Raw genomic sequence first — 21,230 nt, 5'->3', positions numbered from 1 at the left:
CATACCTACGTAACAAACCACCATGGCACACGCGTACCTACGTAACAGACCGCCGTGGCACACACGTACCTACGTAACAGACCGCCGTGGCACACGCGTACCTACGTAGCAGACCGCCGTGGCACACGCGTACCTACGTAACAGACCGCCGTGGCACACGCGTACCTACGTAACAGGCCGCCGTGGCACACGTGTACCTACGTAACAAATCACCATGGCACACGCGTACCTACGTAGCAGGCCGCCGTGGCACACGCGTACCTACGTAGCAGGCCGCCGTGGCACACGCGTACCTACGTAGCAGGCCGCCGTGGCACACGCGTACCTACGTAGCAGGCCGCCGTGGCACACGCGTACCTACGTAGCAGGCCGCCGTGGCACACGCGTACCTACGTAGCAGGCCGCCGTGGCACACGCGTACCTACGTAGCAGGCCGCCGTGGCACACGCGTACCTACCTAGCAGGCCGCCGTGGCACAGGCATGCCTATGTAACAGACCACCATGGCACATGTATACCTATGTAACAAACCTGGAGTTTGTGCACATGTATCCCGGATTTTTTTTTTAGAAGAAATTAAAAAAAAAAAAAATAGAAACAGCAAACTGGCGCCCGAAACACTCTGAAGTTACCTATGGCCCAGTGGCCTATTTGTCCAAAGAGATGGATATGAACCCATTTGTGATTTTTATACATTTAAATTTGACTTGTTGGAGATCAATTCCTTCATATTAAACTTATAAAACACCCCTTAAGAATTGACTTTGCTGCCATCTTGGCCTCACTTTGGATGGCCTAGAAGAGGGCCGTGTCAGCACCTTGGCTGTTAGTCTATGACTAGGTCCACATCCCAGGAGAGAGAAAATGTGTTGGACATTTATATCTCTTTTTAAAAATGTGTGTACTAATTTTGATGAGGTTAAAAAAATCTGCTCATAATTTGTCATGATTCAGGTCTCCATATCTGTATAATTTTCATAACAAAAAACCCTCATTATAGTCTTCTTTACTGTCTGTCCTCTTAGAGAGCTTGTATTAGCTTCAAGCTTCAGGTATAATCATAGATCTAGGGGTTTTAGTGTGACTTTTTAACATTTCAATTTCTCTTTGGAGGTGAACTCTACTAAGCATTAAAATAGAGCATGGTATTACAATGTTAAAATATGCCTTGTTGACCCAGAAATCATTCTTCATCGTTGAGGAAAGACAACTATGGCACTCATATATCTACACAGAAAGAATTTGTATATGCGAACACCCAGGAATCAGGCAACTGGTAGTTTTACACCTTTTTTAGTGAGTAATGCTGAATCCATCCTATAGTATCCCAATTAAACTACATCAATTTACATCTGAGAGTTTAAATGCACTACTTAGGGAAACGTTTTACTACATTCATTCACTGCCACAACCTTGAGACACTGGGGCTTCTGGCTTCTCCCGTATTAAAGCAAGAGTAATACATAGCATGATTTCAAATGTAGGGAACGACTCAGTCCTACTGACCCAAGATGATGTGTCAGCACTGGGAATTTCATTAAGAGATAAATAAATACCTGACATACAACTAATTATTAGTTCTAAGAAAAAATAAATATAATAAAAAGATTAGTTCTACCATGCATAGAGGAAGAGAATTCTCTCCACTGGCAATGGGTGCTATGTTTCTATAAGAAAAGTAGCGTTGACTTCAGAATAACTTGCATTATTGAAATATAAACTCGACGTCTCTGAAGCGAAGACTCAGGTTTAGATTGTCACCTGTTTCAGGCAAAAAAATCGTTTATTTCCAAAACATCGATGTGAGATCTGGGAATCATGAATAAAACAGTGCTTGCTGTTTTTGATTTGATTGGCTGAGGAATATAACCGACTTTATCACTCAGAATCTCTAAAGTCGTGTTACATGGCCTTGAAATCCTCATATTTTAAGTACAATGTTTAAGTACAATGAGCGGAGGAGCACATGCAGGCGTGGGGTGCCATGAAGCCTCCCTGTGAAAAATGATGTGTCCCGGAATCTAAAGGAGAACAGGGTAAAGGCAGGCACAGGGCAAATCCCACTCATCATCTTTCACGTAAAATTCTCTTGCAATTAGGAGGCCCTCTAGCTAAATATTCCTTTGTAAAAATGACAATAATCATCTTTTTTCTTTCCTGTGTCTACCCCTGCTTCCTACCTTCGACATCCCTTTTTGCCAGTCTACAATTACTTTGCAAAATGGGCAGCCTCGTCATCCCGCACCTGTGGAAACTGGGGCTCATATCCATGAGGCAACATGTTCAAGGCTTAATGCTCCATGCAGCAAATTAATCATATTTTAGATTTGTTTGATCCGAAGCCCAGTGCTTTGCTTGCTTTTTTTTTTTTTTTTGCCCCTGCACTACGCCTGCCGTCTTGGCAATTTGTCTTTTCAGAGTGGGTACACATTGAATGACTTTATTACCATTAATGCAACAATTTCTTCGTAGGTGAAAACATTACATTGCTGGAGTTAACTAAAGCTGCCTCCCCTGGGGGCAATAGCAAAGGGAACAACATTGACATCATATCCATGAGGTTCCAGTTCTGACTCATGGCAGCCTTGCCTTGCCTGGAATGATGACCCCTGTCTAGAAGGAAAAAGCAGAGAGGCCAACGTCCATAGGAACACCATGTAGGGGAAAAATTAGCTTCCCACAAAGCAGGGAGTATTTAAGGAGCTTTCGACAATCAGGCTGCTGAACAGGATTGAGAGAATAGCAACTCTGCTTTTGGAATTAAAATATCACCTGCATCCTAATGTTTTAAGTAATCACTAACCAGAATATAGATTTATAGTTCTTTCAAGTACCGCTGCTTTCCCTGGTTCCCTATGAGTGTGCCCTGAGATTTAATTTGTCCCACCACCTCTACCTCCCACACATGCACTCAAACTTACCCACAGGCTTCAACAATTGAATGTCAAGTAGCAGACACTATTCTAGAAATGGGCATATAAACAAGCCAATCATTATCTTCACTCTTGGAAGGTTTACATTTTAGTGTAGAAAGAGATCATCAATGAGTAAGCAAGTAAATAGGATATTTCACAAAGTTATAAATGCTATAAGGGAATTAAATAGTGTAGGGGCCAGTCATTGGTGGCTTACACCTGTAATTCTAGTACTTTGGGAGGCTGAGGCGAGCCCATCACCTGAGGTCAGAGGTTCGTGACCAGCCTGGCCAACATGGTGAACAACCCTGTCTCTACTAAAAATAGAAAGATTAGTCAGGTATGGTGGCGCGTGCCTGTAATCCCAGCTACTCTGGAGGTTGAGGCAGGAGGATCACTTGAACCTGGGAGGTGGAGGCTGCAATGAGCTAAGATAGCGCCACTGCACTCTAGGCTGGTGACAGAGAGAGACTTTGTCTCAAAAAAAAAATAGGGCAATGGGTAGCATGTAATGTTGGAAGAATGTTGCTGATTGAGATATGAGTGTCTGGAAAGAGTATACTGTATTGAGACCTGCATGAGGTCTCAATGAAAAAATCTGGGCAAAGCTCATTTCGGGTAGCTAGACCCACATGTGCAAAGGGCCTGGGGTGGGAACAAGCGTGGTGTGTTCAAGGAAGGCAAAGAAGTGACATTGACCAGTGAAAACCTCCCTTTTCCTTTTGGAGTGATACAAACCGGGTACTCCTGGTTCATTTTCAGTGTAAGAGCTCACTTCAAGGCCTTGCTCATGGGCCGAGATTCCACAGTGAGAAACCGATTCCTTGGCTCTCTTTCAGGCAGGCTGCCTCTGGCATTTTTACTTTTCTTCTTTGCTCATGTAGTGAGTAATCTCCCATAAGTGTTTGGGAGTAAAACCCAACCAAGTACCCTAGGGCGCTGAGCGAGAGTGGCTGATGTCAGTCCCTCCAGGTGATCTGAGAATCATCAGGCTTTCAAAGCCTCCTACAGCGCATGGTGTTCCTGCAAAATGCCTGAAGACTTTCATTTTGAAAACCCTTAATCGAAGTCCCCGGAACGGCACTTTAAATCATGGTCCTTCCACAATTAATTATTTTCCCCATAATGCAGACCCTGGAATAACCCATGAAACTGTAGAAGATAATGCAGAATTTAATGCATATTTGATTTGTTTACCGTTTCAAACAGCGCTTATCTGATCAGGGAAACATCCACTTCCTTCATTGAAATCTGAGGCCTCTCACTATATCAAATTCCAGAGCCACTTAGAAGTCTGTCATACTCCTTAGCTCTTAAAGAAAAAAATTCATTGAAAATCACAATGGACCATTTTATTTTATATGATTTTATTTTTTCTTTATTTTATGTTTTTTACTTGAGAGTTGCTTGATAGCTACGTCCAGCAGGAGTAAGGCAATGTTTAGTGTTGCAGAAAAGCCAACAGGTATACAATATAATTTGATCACAAAAATGTCAAAAATGGAAGATGCTTTGGAGGTCAAAAATCTGCCTGTCAGAAAGTAATCAAGTTCTCATTTACACAATAATTTATATAGACATGAAAACCATAAATTGTCATTTTCACAAAATAGATGTAGTAAAAGGATCGACACTGCCACTGAGTGTAATAAATATGTAAGGTTTATTTTTCCACCAATGATGTTGTTTTAAAAATGAGCCGGTGTGGTGATCTGGGCTTTTTGCAAACAGGATAAAAACCACAAAGGCTGTTTTTGACGTTTATCTCCAATGAGACAAACTGTTCAGATGATAATATGGCTTCTGCCTGGACTCTATTTACACACAAATCTATATACGCTTTCAAATGATATCAGGCCCCAGAGTTGGACACAATTATACATGCCCAAGTCTTTTCATCTCCAGACTGTTCCTCCGCAGCCCTGTCCATCATTTCTCAAATGACTCGTTTCCTCATTTGTAGAATTTGCTACAGAGTATCATTTCCCTGCATGGCTGTCTCCACGTACAGAACAGTACAGTCCACATCTTTCTAAGTCCCTAGACCCAATTACATGTCAAAATATCTCTGATGTCCAAACATTTGCTCTCAGACAGAGGTTTTGAATAGCAAAACCATTGCCTCATCATAAAGCATTATCCAAGTAATTATTTTCACAGCTAGCAAAGCAAAGGCTAAGCCACAGCCCACTTCAAAGGCTGTGTGCCAATTAAATGAGGTAGTACAACATATTTGGCACACCAGTTTTTAAATATTATGTCCACCTCTGCTACTTTCTGAGAATGCCCACCCAGCCCAGGACTGAGAGAAACAGCACAGTTTCATCCAGGTGTAGAATCTAGGAAGGTGTTTGTTTATGATACCTTCACGCCTCACATGCTCACAGTGAATCAGTTTGGATCACAGATGAATCATCTCAGCTGCTATCTTGTAGGAAAAGTATGTGCCGCTGCTATACAGCAGCACAAATTACAGAGCAAGAGCCTGGGAGAGGAACCAACCGACTGTGGGGGGTGTTGAGAGTGGAGGGGTTAGTTCATCTCAGAAATGATGAGGGCACGGGACCATTTTCTAAGCTGGGTGTTTCTGAGACAGGCTTTCAAAGTAGAAAATTGTCATAGGACACAGTGAGCCCTGCGTTTACTGGAGTGTGTTTTCCGGCCTCCAAGAGGGGCACTGCTGTATAACCAACCATCAACTCCATGGCTCACCGGGGCCCAGAGCAAGTCGTCCTGTAGGCTCCTTGCCGAGCACTTCCCCATCTTGCAGATCTGGACCTTCACAGGATAGAGAGTAGCACCTGCAGGCTGACCAGGTCACCTCCAAAGCAAGACACTTCCTAGGTCAGTTCTTACTGGTTCCTGCAGGACTGGCAAGTATTTAATCCAAATCCAAATTGTTCACATCTTGCATGCCAGGTAGTACTGCAACATTAACTGTGGATTAGAAAAGTGTTCAGCGAAATGTTAGCAGTAATTATCTTTGGTAATAAGACTATGAGTGATGTTTATGTTTCTAAATGCTACTTAATACTTTCACTTTTTTTCCTTCAATGGCCATTGATTAGTTTTAAAGAACGGCAGAAGTTAGAGTCCCTACATATCTAGATTTTCCAAATGTCTGTATTTGCTCATCATTTTATTTTGTGATCTAAGGTATTTATTGTGATATATGTTATGATTTGATCACCATACTTGAGGTCTGTAATGTACTGGGTTGTCTGCTGTGTTTGTTCGTGGAGATGTAACTGGGTTGGGTGGGACGGCTCTAGGCTTTGGTGTCAGAAGCCCTTGATTCATTCCCGGAAGACTTTGGACAACTTACTTCATTTTCACTTGTTCTTCCATCCTTGTAAAATCATGATGTGTGGCTACTTAGATGGTCAACCAAGATTATATGTGAATATGCAGTTTGAAAACAGAACCTCAGTCCAACAGTATAAGACAGAAATTAAAAATGACTGAAGTTAACTCTGTGTATGGAAGGTTGTGGTATTAAGGTCTTATATAAGGAGTAGAAATCTGCAAAAAAACTAACTCTCTGATTCTTCTATATCTAACATTCTGCTGATTTCTTTAGATAGGAGCCAGATGTTTCGTATGTTATTATTTCAGTGCCAGATGATTTAGATCCCAGTTGCCTAAAATTATGGCATGTGTTCAGGTTTTCTCTTGGAAGTTTGTTTGAATTATAGCAGCAAGAACATCTGTATGCACAATGTTGCATGTATGTTTCTCTGTGATGTGTATTTTGTATCCATGCAATTACAGATGTGTATTTTGGTATATGTGTAATTGCATGCATACCAAAATATACATCACAGAGTGTGTTCATATATATATGAAATTGAAATCAAAATTGAAATTGAAATCAAACTTCAGTATCACTAGGAAAAATATACACATACATATATACTTCTTTTTTACCATTGATATTGCCATTGATATTGATATTTTATTTCAAGGTGACTTCCAATGTCAGTTTATGGAGGAAGAAGACCATTAGACTTTTTTTTTTTTTTTTTTTAGCAATAATTAAGGTTTCAATCCCTGTAAAATAACATCTTAATTTTAACTAAAACATTACAATTATCACAGAAACTACCGATTATTTTATTGCCCTGAAGAAATACAAATTACAAAGGTACTTACAAGGTATTCATGTTAAACAACATGTTGAAATATGGTTATGTTTGCAGCATTTAAAAGTTGTCCATTAAGAATATTCAATTAAAATAATCCACTTGTTTGAAGCTGTACTTAAGGACATCATTTACATCAAGCTTAGATGTACATCGTTTAAAAAGAAAACATGTATAGAATATTTGTGCATACTCTATAGTAGGCAAGGGCCCATTAGAGTATAAGATCCAAGAGAAAAGAGGACTACCATATTAGCTTTAAATCTAGATTCTATATCTTTTTGGATTTTATGGCTTTCTGTTCTGTTCCACTGGCTATTTATCTAGGCTTACACCAATCAAACACTGCTTTAATCACTGTGGCTTTATAATAAGATGCAGTATTAAGTGGCAGACCAAATAAATCCGATTCTATCTTAGGCATAGATACTTTAAAAACTTCTTGGTTGTTTGCACTGGACAGCCAACGATGATACTCATTCTGCTAAGAACTTTTGAGCAGTTGCCAAAATTTCTAACCGGTGCTATGGAATGTCAATGAATGGATCAAATGTGACTCATTGAGCAACATGCACTGTATTCATTAGTACCCTGAATGCAGCCTAAATGTTATTCCTTTAGGAAATCTTAATATCTGTTCATCTGATTCAACCTGATGGGTCTATAACAGTAACTACTTTCCAGTTGACGTTTTTCTCTTGAACTGATTTTTCTTTTTTCCAATTTATAATCAAGTCTTCCCTTTTTTTGATTTACTGTTAAGCAAGAATTACTCGTAAAGCAGACAAGCTATTTTCTTTAAAAACCTTTCAAAACCCCACAGCTTTAATATTTACTTGTTACAGTTTTATTATTAGACTTAAATTTAGTGGAAAATGGGCTTTTTATTAGTTCTCTGGTTTTAAACTCATAAATCCCTTTCATTAAATCTTTTTATTAAGATTTTGCCAACTCCCACAAGCATTTGATAATATTACTGTGAATGATTTGAGCTCACTGAGGTCTACTGTTGTAAAATACTTTTTAAGTATAAAATGTAGTTGAAAATAATTTTCTATTTGTACTTTAACAATAAGAGCTGAGATAATACTTGTATTCAAGTACTTACACTACATGCCACAATCTAAGTACACCCAGGTCCCTTCAAAACTTTCTCAATATTTTTAGTGTCAAAACATTTAAATACATTTAAAGCACATTAGTGGGAAATGGGCATATTAAGAAGGTAAGAAACATAGACAGTTTTTGCGAGCTACTTAACAACTAACCTCAGTCAAAGGAAATGTTGGAAGGGTTTGAGAGGGTTATCCTATTCCCTTACAGGATAGTAATATTTACAGGGTACATGAGCAGAGTGTGTTTATGAGAGCACACTTCCAACGATCTGTCTGCCCCGTTTTCAGCTTTGGCTCCTCTTGCTTCAGTTGGATTGGCCCAGGCATGGCCATCACAGGCAGACTGTTACAGGTAACTGAACAGACCAAAAAAAAAAAAAAAAAAAATTAACAACCACAGGGACCAAATTAGCATGGCACGGAGAGCTTGTATGTGGGAAGCAACATGGTAAGGGGAAGGGCTGAAACAGGCAAGTAGGGAATCAACCTGCAAAGTAGGTGGATGAAGATCAGGAGTAGTAGAAATGAAATGCATCGGTGAGGCTGACAAGGCAGGCATTTCGGTTTGTCTAGTGGTAAAAATAGCATAGGTGGGTCAGGTGTGCAGCTGTTACTAATCTCCCAGAGCTGTTCTTTCAGCGCTTGGTTCTTGCAGGAAGCCTGGGGCCTACAATTTACTCAAGGGTTCTGTTCTTTCAAACTACTCCAGAAGTCTGGGAGTCACCTGAGAAGTGCTTTGTTAGAATCAATAACACAAAATCTTCAGAGGCAGAGGCAGAATGAAATTAGTTCCTGAGACACTGCTCAGTGTCTTGAAGGTGGCTTTGTGGCACTCAATTGCCCTTCAGCCCTCATTATTTCCCATTGTCATGTCAATCCTAAACCCTCAGGGTAATCCCAGTTCCACCTGCCAAAGGGAAGTTCTTAAGGGAGGGCTGAGTAAAACGTGAGATGTCCTGCAGTCCTGCTTAGGGACTAAGCTAAATCACTTACTGCTTACTTACTGCTCTTTGGAACTCTGAGCCTTTTCTTTTCTTGGTCCCTTCATTTTGTGGTACACCTTCCTTTCTCCTCCACCTGCTAAGTCCTGCCTGTGTGAACGGGTAGACATCAATAGTGAGGATGTTGTTACAGTCCTCGTTTTGCTGAGCTGCTCTTTCATTTCAGCGTCATTTAACTTACCTTGTTTTATGTCTTTTATTTTCAACTTGATAAGCTTCCTATATGCATGTGTTATTCTTCTGCCCAGTAAGACATTTGCCAGCACAGGCACCGATCAATCACTGGCGTATTGACCTTGTTTTTTTCTAACTATTCTTATTACCACATATTGCAGTTATGTGGCTAGGTGACCAGGTGTGTATGTATATAGTTTTATAATGTTTATTTTTCTGTAACTTAGTTTCCACCAACAAAGAATTTAGGGTGGAGTGTTTTAAGCATGATACTATGTAGATAGTTAGCACCAAATTTGTTCCCCCATGAACTGAAATTTGATATTGATGAGGCTGTATTTTAAAGTGACAGGAAAAAGAATTTCCCTAAACTTCTAATATTAGTTACAAAATGTTGCATATTTTCTTTCCTTTTAATTTGTTGTTGTCCTCTATCTTTCAGCACTGCAGAACACTTAATTTATCCTTCAATATTTGTGCAAGAATTACAAAATATTATAAAAATTGGCGAAAGTGTTTAGAAATTTTTTAAATCACAGATTAAAGATGGCCAGAATAATATGCTTTTTTGTGTGTGTTTTCTCTTCCAGGTCAGAACTGTGGAGGCTTAGTCCAGGGTCCCAATGGCACTATTGAGAGCCCAGGGTTTCCTCACGGGTATCCGAACTATGCCAACTGCACCTGGATCATCATCACGGGCGAGCGCAATAGGATACAGTTGTCCTTCCATACCTTTGCTCTTGAAGAAGATTTTGATATTTTATCAGTTTACGATGGACAGCCTCAACAAGGGAATTTAAAAGTGAGGTAAGGTATCAACTTTTTTTATTATAGTTTAGTTAGCACTGTTTGAATACACAGATTCTGAAATCTAGTTGGATTATTTAAATTTTATTATTGTGTCCGGAGTTGGTTCCTTCCGGTGGGTTCGTGGCCTCGCAGCTCTTAAAGATGGCAGGGAAACAAAGAGTTTGTGGTAGCAAGGTTTATTGCTGAGAGCGAATAAAGTTTCCACAGCACGGAAAGGGAGACCAACCCGTTGGGATGCTTTTGTGTCCTTATTTGTCCCCTCCCATGTTCCATTTCTGTCCTATCGGAATGCCCTTTTTTCAATCCTCTGTGTGATTGGCTACTTTTACGATCCTGCTGATTGGTGTGTTTCATAGAGCGCTGATTGGTGCATTTTACAGAGTGCTGATTGGTGTGTTTTACAGAGTGCTGATTGGTGCATTTTACAATCCTCTTGTAAGACAGAAAAGTTCTCCAAGTCCCCACTCAATGCAGGAAGTCCAGCTGGCTTCACCTCTCATTACCAGAAAAGAAAAATACAGTTACTATACAGAAAACTTGAAGTCTATCAACTTGTGGCAAATTGTGCATACTTTTTCTATACTTAAAAATTTAACTTTTTATTGAAAGTTATCACTGACTTTGTTTATAGATATCATATTGTTCAAGATCTGTGAAACAGAGTTGTCAAGGTAATTTAAATAAAATTATAATACACCATTGTTTTTAAGCAACTGTGAGTTTGAGAGAAAAAGAACAAAGATAAATTCTTGAGTACAATTCAGCTAATCAGAACAAAATGAACCCTTATGTTGTCAGAGAATATATTCAGTGAAAGGAACATAGGAGGTGGGTGAGGGAACAACATTCAGGACTATTGCATTCTTTGGAGAATTTTTGGTTTAGACAATAATGGTACAATCTATTCATAATTGGTTTTCTCTTTTGATCTATAGTTTTTACAATGAAGAAAGCAAAACATTTCCTGGGATCATTTTTAAATTATCTTTTTTCAATTGTCAACAAGAAAAAATTATACCTGTACATCTGTATCTACTTTTTGTTTTCAATTTGGCAAAGGAAGAAGGAATATCCTTTCCAAAGAAATCAGATTTTCCTAACAAAATTGATTAACTTATATAGATTACTGATGTTAATGCCAACAGTAATACACACAAGAATCATATGCTTCATTTATTATTTTATGGGATGAGAAAAAAATCTCTACAGAAAACACAATTTTATGTGTACATCTAGTTTATAATGTGTCAATATATGCTACATAACTAATAGGTTAAATATAAAATATATTCATTAATATATTTTCAAATATATTTTATTTGCATTTTTTCACCCATTTTCAAATACCTAGTTTTTTTTCTGAGTCATCTACAATATCTATTATCTGTTTTTAGTAGCATGTTTACCTTTCATACATAGTAGAATGGCCGTCTCTTTTCTGAAACAGGTAAGCTTTCCTCTGTCCTTTTATTACATTTATGGTCTTATGTGTTAGTATTTGAACAAAGTATCTACATATACAATACTTGCTAATTTGATGTAGGCTTTCTTAAATAATTTATGCTCTTTAAAAGTCAGTTATTTTTTTGTTGTCAATTATCAATGCTACTAGGGTATAGTAGTGTATTATAATGGTAATAAAAACTGCAGAGTTACAGAAAAAAGAATTAGACAATCCATTTTATTCAAATGCCAATGTGTGTGACTCTACGTTAAAATTATGACTTTACCTTTCCATTAAAAAATGCTTGTTAAAAATATGCACTCCTAAAAATATTTCCATTTTCTTTCTCTCAATATTTTTATTTACTCTAGTTCTTTCATATATAGAAAACCTGTCTTAATTTGACTGACAGGTATGTCTTTCAATAATGTATTATCTCTTATGGTCTTATGGTACTATTATGATCATTTTATATTAATAAATATAAAAGAACATTCTTACCATCTTCAATATTATAACAGGATCGACAGCGGAAATATTAAGTTAGAACAATTAGAAACATATTTCATTTTGGAGTTTCAGTGAACAGTAAATAAATTGATATTTGTGCCTCAGAGAGCTTTATTATGAGTTGTTTGTACAACACAATGTTTTTGTCTTTTACTTGCTGGGTTATCTTTAGTAGAGGAAGCAAGGGACGTTGATAAGAAAGAGACTACTTGGATTCATATGAATCACTTAGTTACCGACAATTTTTTGTTTGAAATAGAGAAAAATATGTCATATTTCTACTTGTTTCTTGTCGTTAGAGTTAGGATGTTGCTTTCATCTTGATATTCCATTTTATATTTCTTCCTCCTATCCGCATACGTAGAATGCCATTTTGAGGAGACGTTCGAGGGGTGCAGAGTGATTTCTTTGGGAACCGTTTAGAGTACTGTAATACAAATCGGAAAAATACCCAATGACTACTGAGTGTTACAGGTCTCTACTATTACAAAATGTGAAATAAATAGAGATGTGAAATTGGAATTGGTGTGTTGTCAGGGAAAACACATGAGGAGGTGTTTTCTCTTTCAACATTCAGGATGAGTTGATGGGGAAAGTAGTTATAAATAGTAGCAAATTCTAATTAATCGGGAAAGGGAGCACTCTAATGCTATTCGTTTCCCATTATGCTTTGAAACAGTTGTTTATTTCTCAAACGCAATTAAGTAGCAACACTTAAGGCAGCTCTAGAATTCAAAGGATGGATTCTTTTGTGGGAGGATTGATGTAGGAGCTGCTGATAACTGAGATGTCACAAAAGTTATTACTTAGAGCTGTCTTGGTGTGTTGTTGTTTTATTGTTGCACAAAAGCTATTTTTAGAAGTTTAAAATGTGCATTAACTGAAATACCAAAACAGTTTTTCTGTTAAACAACTTGAGCATTTTTAGTATCAATAAATTTCTTTCACATAACCACTGTAATATTTTTTTCCGAAATAAACTTAAGAGGCAGATTTAATCCCCAGCTGACAAAACAGAATATATACTTTAGAATTATTGATGCTTACCTTGTAACTGGAACTTTAGACAGAAATATAGTATTATTTACATATGTAAAAATATTTAGAGTTAAAAAATTAATGTATGCTTTATATTATCATCTTGGATTATTTCTTTAGTACAAACATACCAACAGTACATATATGATTTGTGCACCCATCAATAAACTAAATTTTAATGATGTCGATATTGAGAGCTGAAATGAGACCTCTCTTGGTAAGCACAAGGAAGAAATTTGGACTCAAAATTCAAAATGAAAAATCTGATCTTTGCGTTATTTAGAATTAAAGCATCTCTTCATTTTTTTTTTTTTTTAATGACCTGTCAGGTGGTTGCTGTTTTAAACAGCTGAACTTTATTGACTCTGCATTTCCTCTTGCTTCCCAGTCTCCACTAAGGTCCAACCATGCAGTCACCAAATCCCACAATGCTTATTTTTTAACATGTCTTGGGCTAAGCATGGTGGCTCATGCCTGTAATCCCAGCACTTTGGGAGGCTAAGGCGGGTGGGTCACCTGAGGTCAGGAGTTTGAGACCATCCTTGGCCAATATGATGAAACCCCGTCTCAACTAAAAATACAAAAAAAATTAGCTGGACATGGTGGCAGGCATCTGTAAGTCCAGCTACTTGGGAGGCTGAGGCAGGAGAATCACTTGAACCTGGGAAATGGAGGTTGCAGTGAGTGCAGATCATGCCACTGCACTCCAGCCTGGGTGACAGAGGTAGACTTCATCTCAAACAAAACAAAAGAAAAAGGAAGTAGGCCTGGCATGGTGGCTCATACCTGTAATCCCAGCACTTTGGGAGGCCGAGGCAGTTGGATCACGAGGTCAGGAGATTGAGACCATCCTGGCTAACACAGTGAAACCCCATCTCTACTGAAAATACAAAAAAAAATTAGCTGGGCGTGGTGGTGGGCGCCTGTAGTCCCAGCTACTTGGGAGGCTGAGGCAGGAGACTGGTGTGAACTGGGGAGGCGGAGCTTGCAGTGAGCCGAGATCGCACCACTGCACTCCAGCCTGGGCGACAGAGTAAAACTCCATCAAAACAAACAAACAAACAAACAAAAAACATCTTTCCATTAACCACAGCCTGTTTTGATCCTCATAGTAAATGTTCCTACGAAGGCTCCTGTCCTGGCACAGGCTGTCCTGAGCGTTCACATAGACCAATGCACGATCCTTTCCTGCCCCAGGCTCCCCTCTCGGGAACACTGACACATCTGCTGCTGTCCTATCCCTGGCTTCTATCTCCGGCAACATAAACAGTTCTAGTACCCATGACCCTGAAATTCAAGAAACTCCATGATCGGCCTCCAAACTGCGCTCTGGCCTTCAGTCCCTCCCGTTTGTCCCCTGAAAAGTATCCTCGTTCAGTTGCACAGATCTGTGGGTTACTCCTTGACCTGACCTTACAACAGAATGTTGTCCTCTTATTCCCAGCCTCTCCCTCTACCGGTCTGAATAGGATGCGTCTTTCAAAACCCAGTGCACATTATATTTATTTCATGAAATCTTCTCTAGGCATTCCAAACAACAACCCACATACATTTTCTGTGTGTGCATGAACTCCTGTAACACTGGCCACCGACTGCACTTGGAAGCCTGTGCTCCTTTGAACTCACACCTGCCCTGAAGTTACCTCCCATTGGGGCTCGGGGCTTGTATATCTTTGTACATTCAGATGTCTAATAGAACGTAATCCTCTGAGGCCAAGAAATGTGCCCTGAATGTGTCTTCTCCTGTGATTACCAATGTCTTGACTTTTTCCCTGCCCCCCCTACCCCCATGATGGAGTTTTGCTCTTGTCACCCAGGCTGGAGTGCAATGGTACGATATTGGCTCACTGCAATCTCCGCCTCTCCGGTTTAAGCAATTCTGCTGTCTCCGCCTCCTGAGTAACTGGGATTACAGGTGTGCACCACCACACCTGGCTAATTTTTGTATTTTTAGTAGAGACGGGGTTTCACCATGTTGGCCAGGCTGGTCTAGAACTCCTGACCTCAGGTGATCTGCCCACCTCGGCCTCCCAAAGTGCTGGAAGATATCTTGACTTTCAAATCTTCAATAAGTGTTCGTGGGGCAATTTTGAATTACAGTATTCCTGACTGAGGGCAACTCATCCCTGCCACTGTGCACGGAACCCAACGTGACTTAATGTAACTCTCTCCTAAATGAGTGTGAGTCAACCATCCCATGTGGTGACTGATAATTGGTACATGTTTTCTAAATTTGAAGTTTTATTTACTTGTCCCAAATCAGAAACAATTGAGGTTGACATCTATTTCCAACTTTGATACAATTATTATATCAAAGGTCTAAGAGAAACTCCTTAGAAAGTCAGAAAGTGAATAAAGGCGAATCTATGAAGGGAGATTTTACCACTCAATATAGAAAATCAGGATATATTAATTCATGATTATTGTAAAATACAAGGCCTAGGGAAATAGCTTTGGCATTTATCTCGAGTTCCTCGGTCTTTCTAACTTTAACAAGATTACTCCTAATTTTCTGCAATGCTGATAATGAAGAGGTTAGAGGTGAATGTGATACGGCCATTAAAATCAGAAAATCATGAATAAGTGTTGTTAAAATAGAATAGGTTTTCCAATTTTCTTAAACAGTAATAATGCTTTTGAATGCATTAAATATTTTTAAAAACAGTTTTATTGTGGATAGTTAGGTTACACACCATGACAAAACCTACCTAACATAAAATATATCTGGTGATATTTAGAACTTATAGACATATGAGGGCTAAAGAAAGGGTCTCAATTACATTAGGATCATATTAGACTAGAGACCTAGCATTGCCTAAATTCTGCTTTTCTGTCTCCATAGTTGCTACAAGGTCCTAAGGGAGCCATTCACAAATCAATGGACTGATTAAAAAAAAAAAAAAAAAAAAAAAAAAAACAAGGTATCATTTTATTTTATTTTATTTTATTTTATTTTATTTTATTTTATTTTATTTTCTTGAGACTGAATCTTGCTCTGTCGCCCAGGCTGGAGTGTGGTGGCAGGAACTCAGCTCACTGCAACCTCTGCTTCCCGGGTTCCAGCGATTCTCCTGCCTCAGCCTCCCAAGTAGCTGGGATTACAGGCACATGCCACCACTCCTGGCTAATATTTGTATTTTTTAATAGAGACAGGGTTTCACCATATTGGCCAGGCTGGTCTCGAACTCCTGACCTCGTGATCCACCCGCCTCGGCCTCCCAAAGTGCTGGGATTACAGGCATGAGCCACCGCACCTGGCCTTCATTTTATTTTTAGCTTGGCTGGTGACTGATGTCTGGTTAAGACTCTGATAATCACAGGGTGAAGCCACTGTCAAAGCTTTTATAGGGACACCAGCCTCATATGAACACCACACATGTTTTGACTTCTTATCGATGGCACTGGGGCAGCCATGCAGTCAGGAATGGGACAGTGACCAGCAAATATAACCAGCACAGGGTGAGGGAGGATCCCAGAACCAGGGCCTGGATAGTTCCAGGGAAGTAGCAGTGGAAGAGCTTGTCACACAGAGGTGACTTCTTAACTGGAGCACAGATGACAGATCAAAGAAACCCATCAATGCTTAGAAACCTGGTTCAACAGGTTATTGTACCTTAGTGAGGGCACCAGAGGTGGACGGCAGAGGTGTTCGGTCCACTCAGATAAACCTATAATGTTCCCATAATTATGTGATTTTGTCACTATTCTACCTACAGATTTTAGGATGATGAAATAAAATGTAATTTTCCTCAATGTATCTTTCAAATTGCTCTTGTCAACATATGCTTTAAATTACTGACCCCTAGGAAAGCTCAATCATTATTGGTTAAGTTTGAGTATTTTTGTTTTTGTTTTTTGTTTGTTTTTTGTTTTTGTTTTGTTTTGTTTTTGACTATTTGCAGTTGTCTAGAGAGAAGGAGAAGACCAATTAATTCAGAGATTCAAGGGTGAGATTGGGGTCTCATCATGGATATACCTAATTCTCTCCTTCCCTAAGTGATATTAATATGCAGCCTTAGTTGACAACAACTGTGACTGTGTGTGTGTGTGTGTGTGTGTGTGTGTATTTGCTATGTTCTTATTTGTTAAGAAAAGGGATAAAATGACTAGTAATTAGAAATTCTGTGATAAAATAAGAAAACATGTAAGAGAGATAATAATTATGTTTGCAATACTATGAGGAAGTTTTGACAGGCATGTGAATTCTGACAACTACCTCCTCATGCTGTGGTGGTGTGTTTCGCGGTAGCTAAAAACGGATGGTTCACTTCCATATCTTGGCTTTTTTTTTAAAAACAGCAAAACCATACTAATATGGGCAGAGAAGTATTTTAGGTATTTGTAAATACAGGTGTGTGGAAAAGTATTCAAATATTGCAGTTTGCTAGAGAGAAGGAGCTTCCTGGGATATTCCTGTTATAAAGTTAAAGCCTAAGGAAAAGCATTCAGATTTACACAAAGGGAACAGAAGAACCAGCAGACAGCCACATAGTTTGCAACATGACACTATTATTAGCAGAAAAAAGATATTTTCTTGATTTGGTCATGAAAATCTGAATGTTGACACTGTTTTATAAAATAGTAAATCTAGTCTTTGCTGTTTGTAGCGAAGTAAATATGTTAGATCACCAATGTAAATATTAATATGGAAAATAAAAATGATAAATATTGTCTAAGTGTCTTTCTAGGCAGGACATGTAATTTAGAAATCACATATAAAACTGAATGGAAAACTGGACTTCCTAAAACTTAACATTCTAAAGGCAAACGACAAGTTAAAATATTTCTAATAGGTATGAAAGACAAAGAATTGTTTCTCTTAATTTGTAAGATGCACTTCTAGAGCTACAAGAAAATTTTAAATAATCCTTCAGTTGAAAAGCAGGTAAAATATACGTAAGGAGACCAAATACAATACATTTGTGCCAGTAAGTATATTCGAACCAAGTTAAAACAATGCAGTATGATAGCTCGCCATTCTGAATGGGCATACCTTAACATTTTAGTAACAGAGTTTTTGAGGATATTGAAAACATGTTTTCATGTCTTCTTGGTAGGATATTAAATTGCTGCAACATTTTTGTATAGATATTTTGAAATTTTTCTCAAAATAAAGTACAAACTTTTCATTCAGAAATTCTAGCTAAGAATGTATTCTACAAATATACATTCAAATATGACAAAATATATGTAAAGGAATGCTTTTTGTTTCATTTTGATAATGTTTCAAAATTCAAAGATGTCTAAGTATATAAATGTAGACTATCAATAACTCTCACTAGTTAAGTAAATTATAGTATCTCTACAGTACAAATTACCATTAAAAACAATGACATTTTATTTGCGGATCTGACAAGATCTCTCACATATATGTTTCATTTAAGAATAAACAGAGTATCAGAGTGTCCAATTTCTTCCAAGGTTTTATTCTCTTTTAATAAAAGGCGTGTAAAAAATCATAATAAAACACCATCAGTGAATTTCTAGATGACGGTGGGAGCTCAGAGATTCCTGATCTAGATATAATTTTAACACGTTGTAGTGATTTCAGTAGAGGCTGTGGGAAGCTCCTAGAGGGGTATCTAACTCACCTGAGGGCTCTCAGAGGGCTTCCCACCAGTCAGTGTAATTTCAACCAAGGTAAAAATACTGCCTTAATCCAGAAAAAGTAGGCCATTTTAGTGTCCCTGGCAGACCATGTGTGAGGAGAACATTTTTTTTTAACATTTTCTTTTTCCTGTGTGTGTTCTCTGTCCTTGAAATTCTTACACTGAATTACATCTGTGTTTATGCATATCCTATGTCTCTTTCTCTCTCTGTATAGTTTTATGTGTGTGTATATACTGATACTGTGTGTGTGTGTATATATATATATATAATATGTACACACACATACATAGAAGTATATATATATGAGTGAAAAATTGGACTTCCTAAAACTTAATACTCAAAAGGCAAATGACAAATTAAGTTAAAATATTTACAATAGGTATGAAAGACCAAGAATTAGTTTCCTTCATTTATAAGATGCACTTTTAGAACTACAAGAAAATTTTAACAGAGAACTGCAAGAAAAATTTAAAAAATGATTCAGTTGAAATTTGATACTGTGTACATATATATATACACACACACACACAGAAGTATATATATGGTATATAATATATGTGTATGTATATGCTTCTATAAGCCTTTCTCCACTGGGGGTGATTTTTTGTCCCAGGGAACAGTGGCAGTATCTAGAGACTTTTTTTTTTAATTGTCACAGTGGGGAGATAGTTGCTCTTAGAATCTGACAGGTATAATCCAGAGATGCTGATCATCATCCTGCAGTGGACAGGATATCTCACATGACAAAGAAGTGTCTGCCATACAGTATCAGAAATGCCAAGGGTGAAAACCTTTGATTTATAGCAATATCTAGAATTGTCTGTACTATTCCTATACTATTCCTATGTCTGCCTACATTATTTTTCTGTTCAAGGCCGAAGCTTAAAGAGGTTAGCTGGAACTGGCTGAGGGGAGCGACTGTTATTTTTTTTGCGGGGCAGCCAGCAGAGGCTGGGGCATCCCGGAGCAGCTGGAGTGACCAGGAATGGGAGGTGATGTTGGGCATCGTGTCAGGAAGGAAGTGAGTTTTCCACAGTAGTAGACATAATCAAATTTCATGAAGAAATCACTTTAGTAATTATTTCACATTGTCTTTCAAAAGGAAATGAAATAGTTATTTTATTTAATACCTTCTGAGAAAAGAAAGTGTCAAGAATCAGTAAAATTATTAATTTACTTCTATTCTTTTTTCTTCAGGTATCAAATCCACAGAAGTAGTTTGTTGAAATAGTTTAGTGGGAAACCATCCATATTAATATGCAATAAAGAGCTATAAATAGATTTCCCAGATTTTTCAGGATTTTATATGAGCTTTATGTGGATGATCAAGTTTGAAGCTGAGTGACTTTTTTCTGTTTAAGATTTCCTTTTTCTTCTTTCCCCCATCCTGCCCATTTTAAGTGACTGGACAGAAGTCTGTTGCTGATTTATCCTTTCAACCTCTAAGAGTAGCTAAACATTCAGAATAAACAAGTGAGTTTTCATCGCATAATATTAGTTGAAATATTGAAATGTATAGTTGTTTACTGAACAAGTTCAAAGGGAATGAATGCTATATACAAAATATGTGAGTTATTCACTGTTAATTCCCAAAATTTAAAAAAAGAATATAATATTACTTACAGTATAAAGCAATTACTTGCTTTACCACAATAAATACACTCACTTACTTACCTATCCCTTTGCAGAGAAATCTGATGCACTTTGTTTATATTTGAATGTACTAAAAATAATAAAAAATCAAAAAGGCAAATATTTCACTCGATTTTCTTCTTGCTTATATCGTTTTTGCTTATGTCTTAGAACCTGCAGTATTAACTAGAACAGAATTCAGAACTCTGCACAGGGCTTCAGGTTTTCAGATCTAAGTGAATAAAGCCTTCATATATTTTCTTTGGGGCATCCTTGAACTGAAGCGTAGGTCAGGATGGGGAGACGTCTTTGCAAGAGGTGGAGTGAAGCCCACTGCAGAACTCTTCCTCAGAATCAAGCTGGCGCCCTGCCCTCCCACACCCTGCCCCCTGCGGTCCTGACCCTGATTGGATTTCTTTGGCTCCATGCCCTGAGTCTAGCTCTTGTTGACCTCCTTCTTACAACCGCTTTAAGATCAGACAACTTTCTCTCAACGGGATTTTCAGCACAACTTCCCAAGCTCAAATGTTGCACCCATCTGACACTAAACCCTCAAACAGAAGGTTCAGAGTTACTACTATTGTTGGAATACTACTTCCTTCCATATACTTTATAACCAATATCTGTTACTTTTTCCTTTAGAAATCAGTAGCATTTAAAAAAAAAAAGGTGTGGCTGCCTCCCAGCTTCAAGGAACAGCCCCCCGCAATGAAAAGGGTGTATGTTCAATTTGAGAGAATCAGAGAGGAAGCAGAAATAACACAAGGGATTGCTTCATGTAGGCTGTGTCATCTCAGCCAAAAGAGGAAAATTGAGCTAAAGAAAACCTTGGCCTGCTGA

At 38.2% G+C, this 21,230-nt stretch overlaps 1 protein-coding gene across 2 annotated transcripts in view; it reads left to right on the top strand.

The window, feature by feature from the left end:
- The window catches only part of CSMD1 (CUB and Sushi multiple domains 1), a 2,064,385-nt gene that overhangs the window by 342,766 nt on the left and 1,700,389 nt on the right, over nt 1-21,230 (top strand). For both annotated transcript variants that reach the window (XM_054657204.2, XM_016960221.4), the window contains exon 2: nt 9,937-10,153. In XM_054657204.2, the coding sequence (XP_054513179.1) occupies nt 9,937-10,153 (217 nt within the window). The remainder of the gene's footprint in view (nt 1-9,936; nt 10,154-21,230) is intronic.

The sequence above is a fragment of the Pan troglodytes genome, chromosome 7 (genome assembly GCF_028858775.2).
Source record: "Pan troglodytes isolate AG18354 chromosome 7, NHGRI_mPanTro3-v2.0_pri, whole genome shotgun sequence".
In the NCBI taxonomy this organism is placed as follows: Eukaryota; Metazoa; Chordata; class Mammalia; order Primates; family Hominidae; genus Pan; species Pan troglodytes.
The sequence above is the reverse complement of the archived record's forward strand: the minus strand, read 5'-3'. Positions and strand labels throughout refer to the sequence as shown.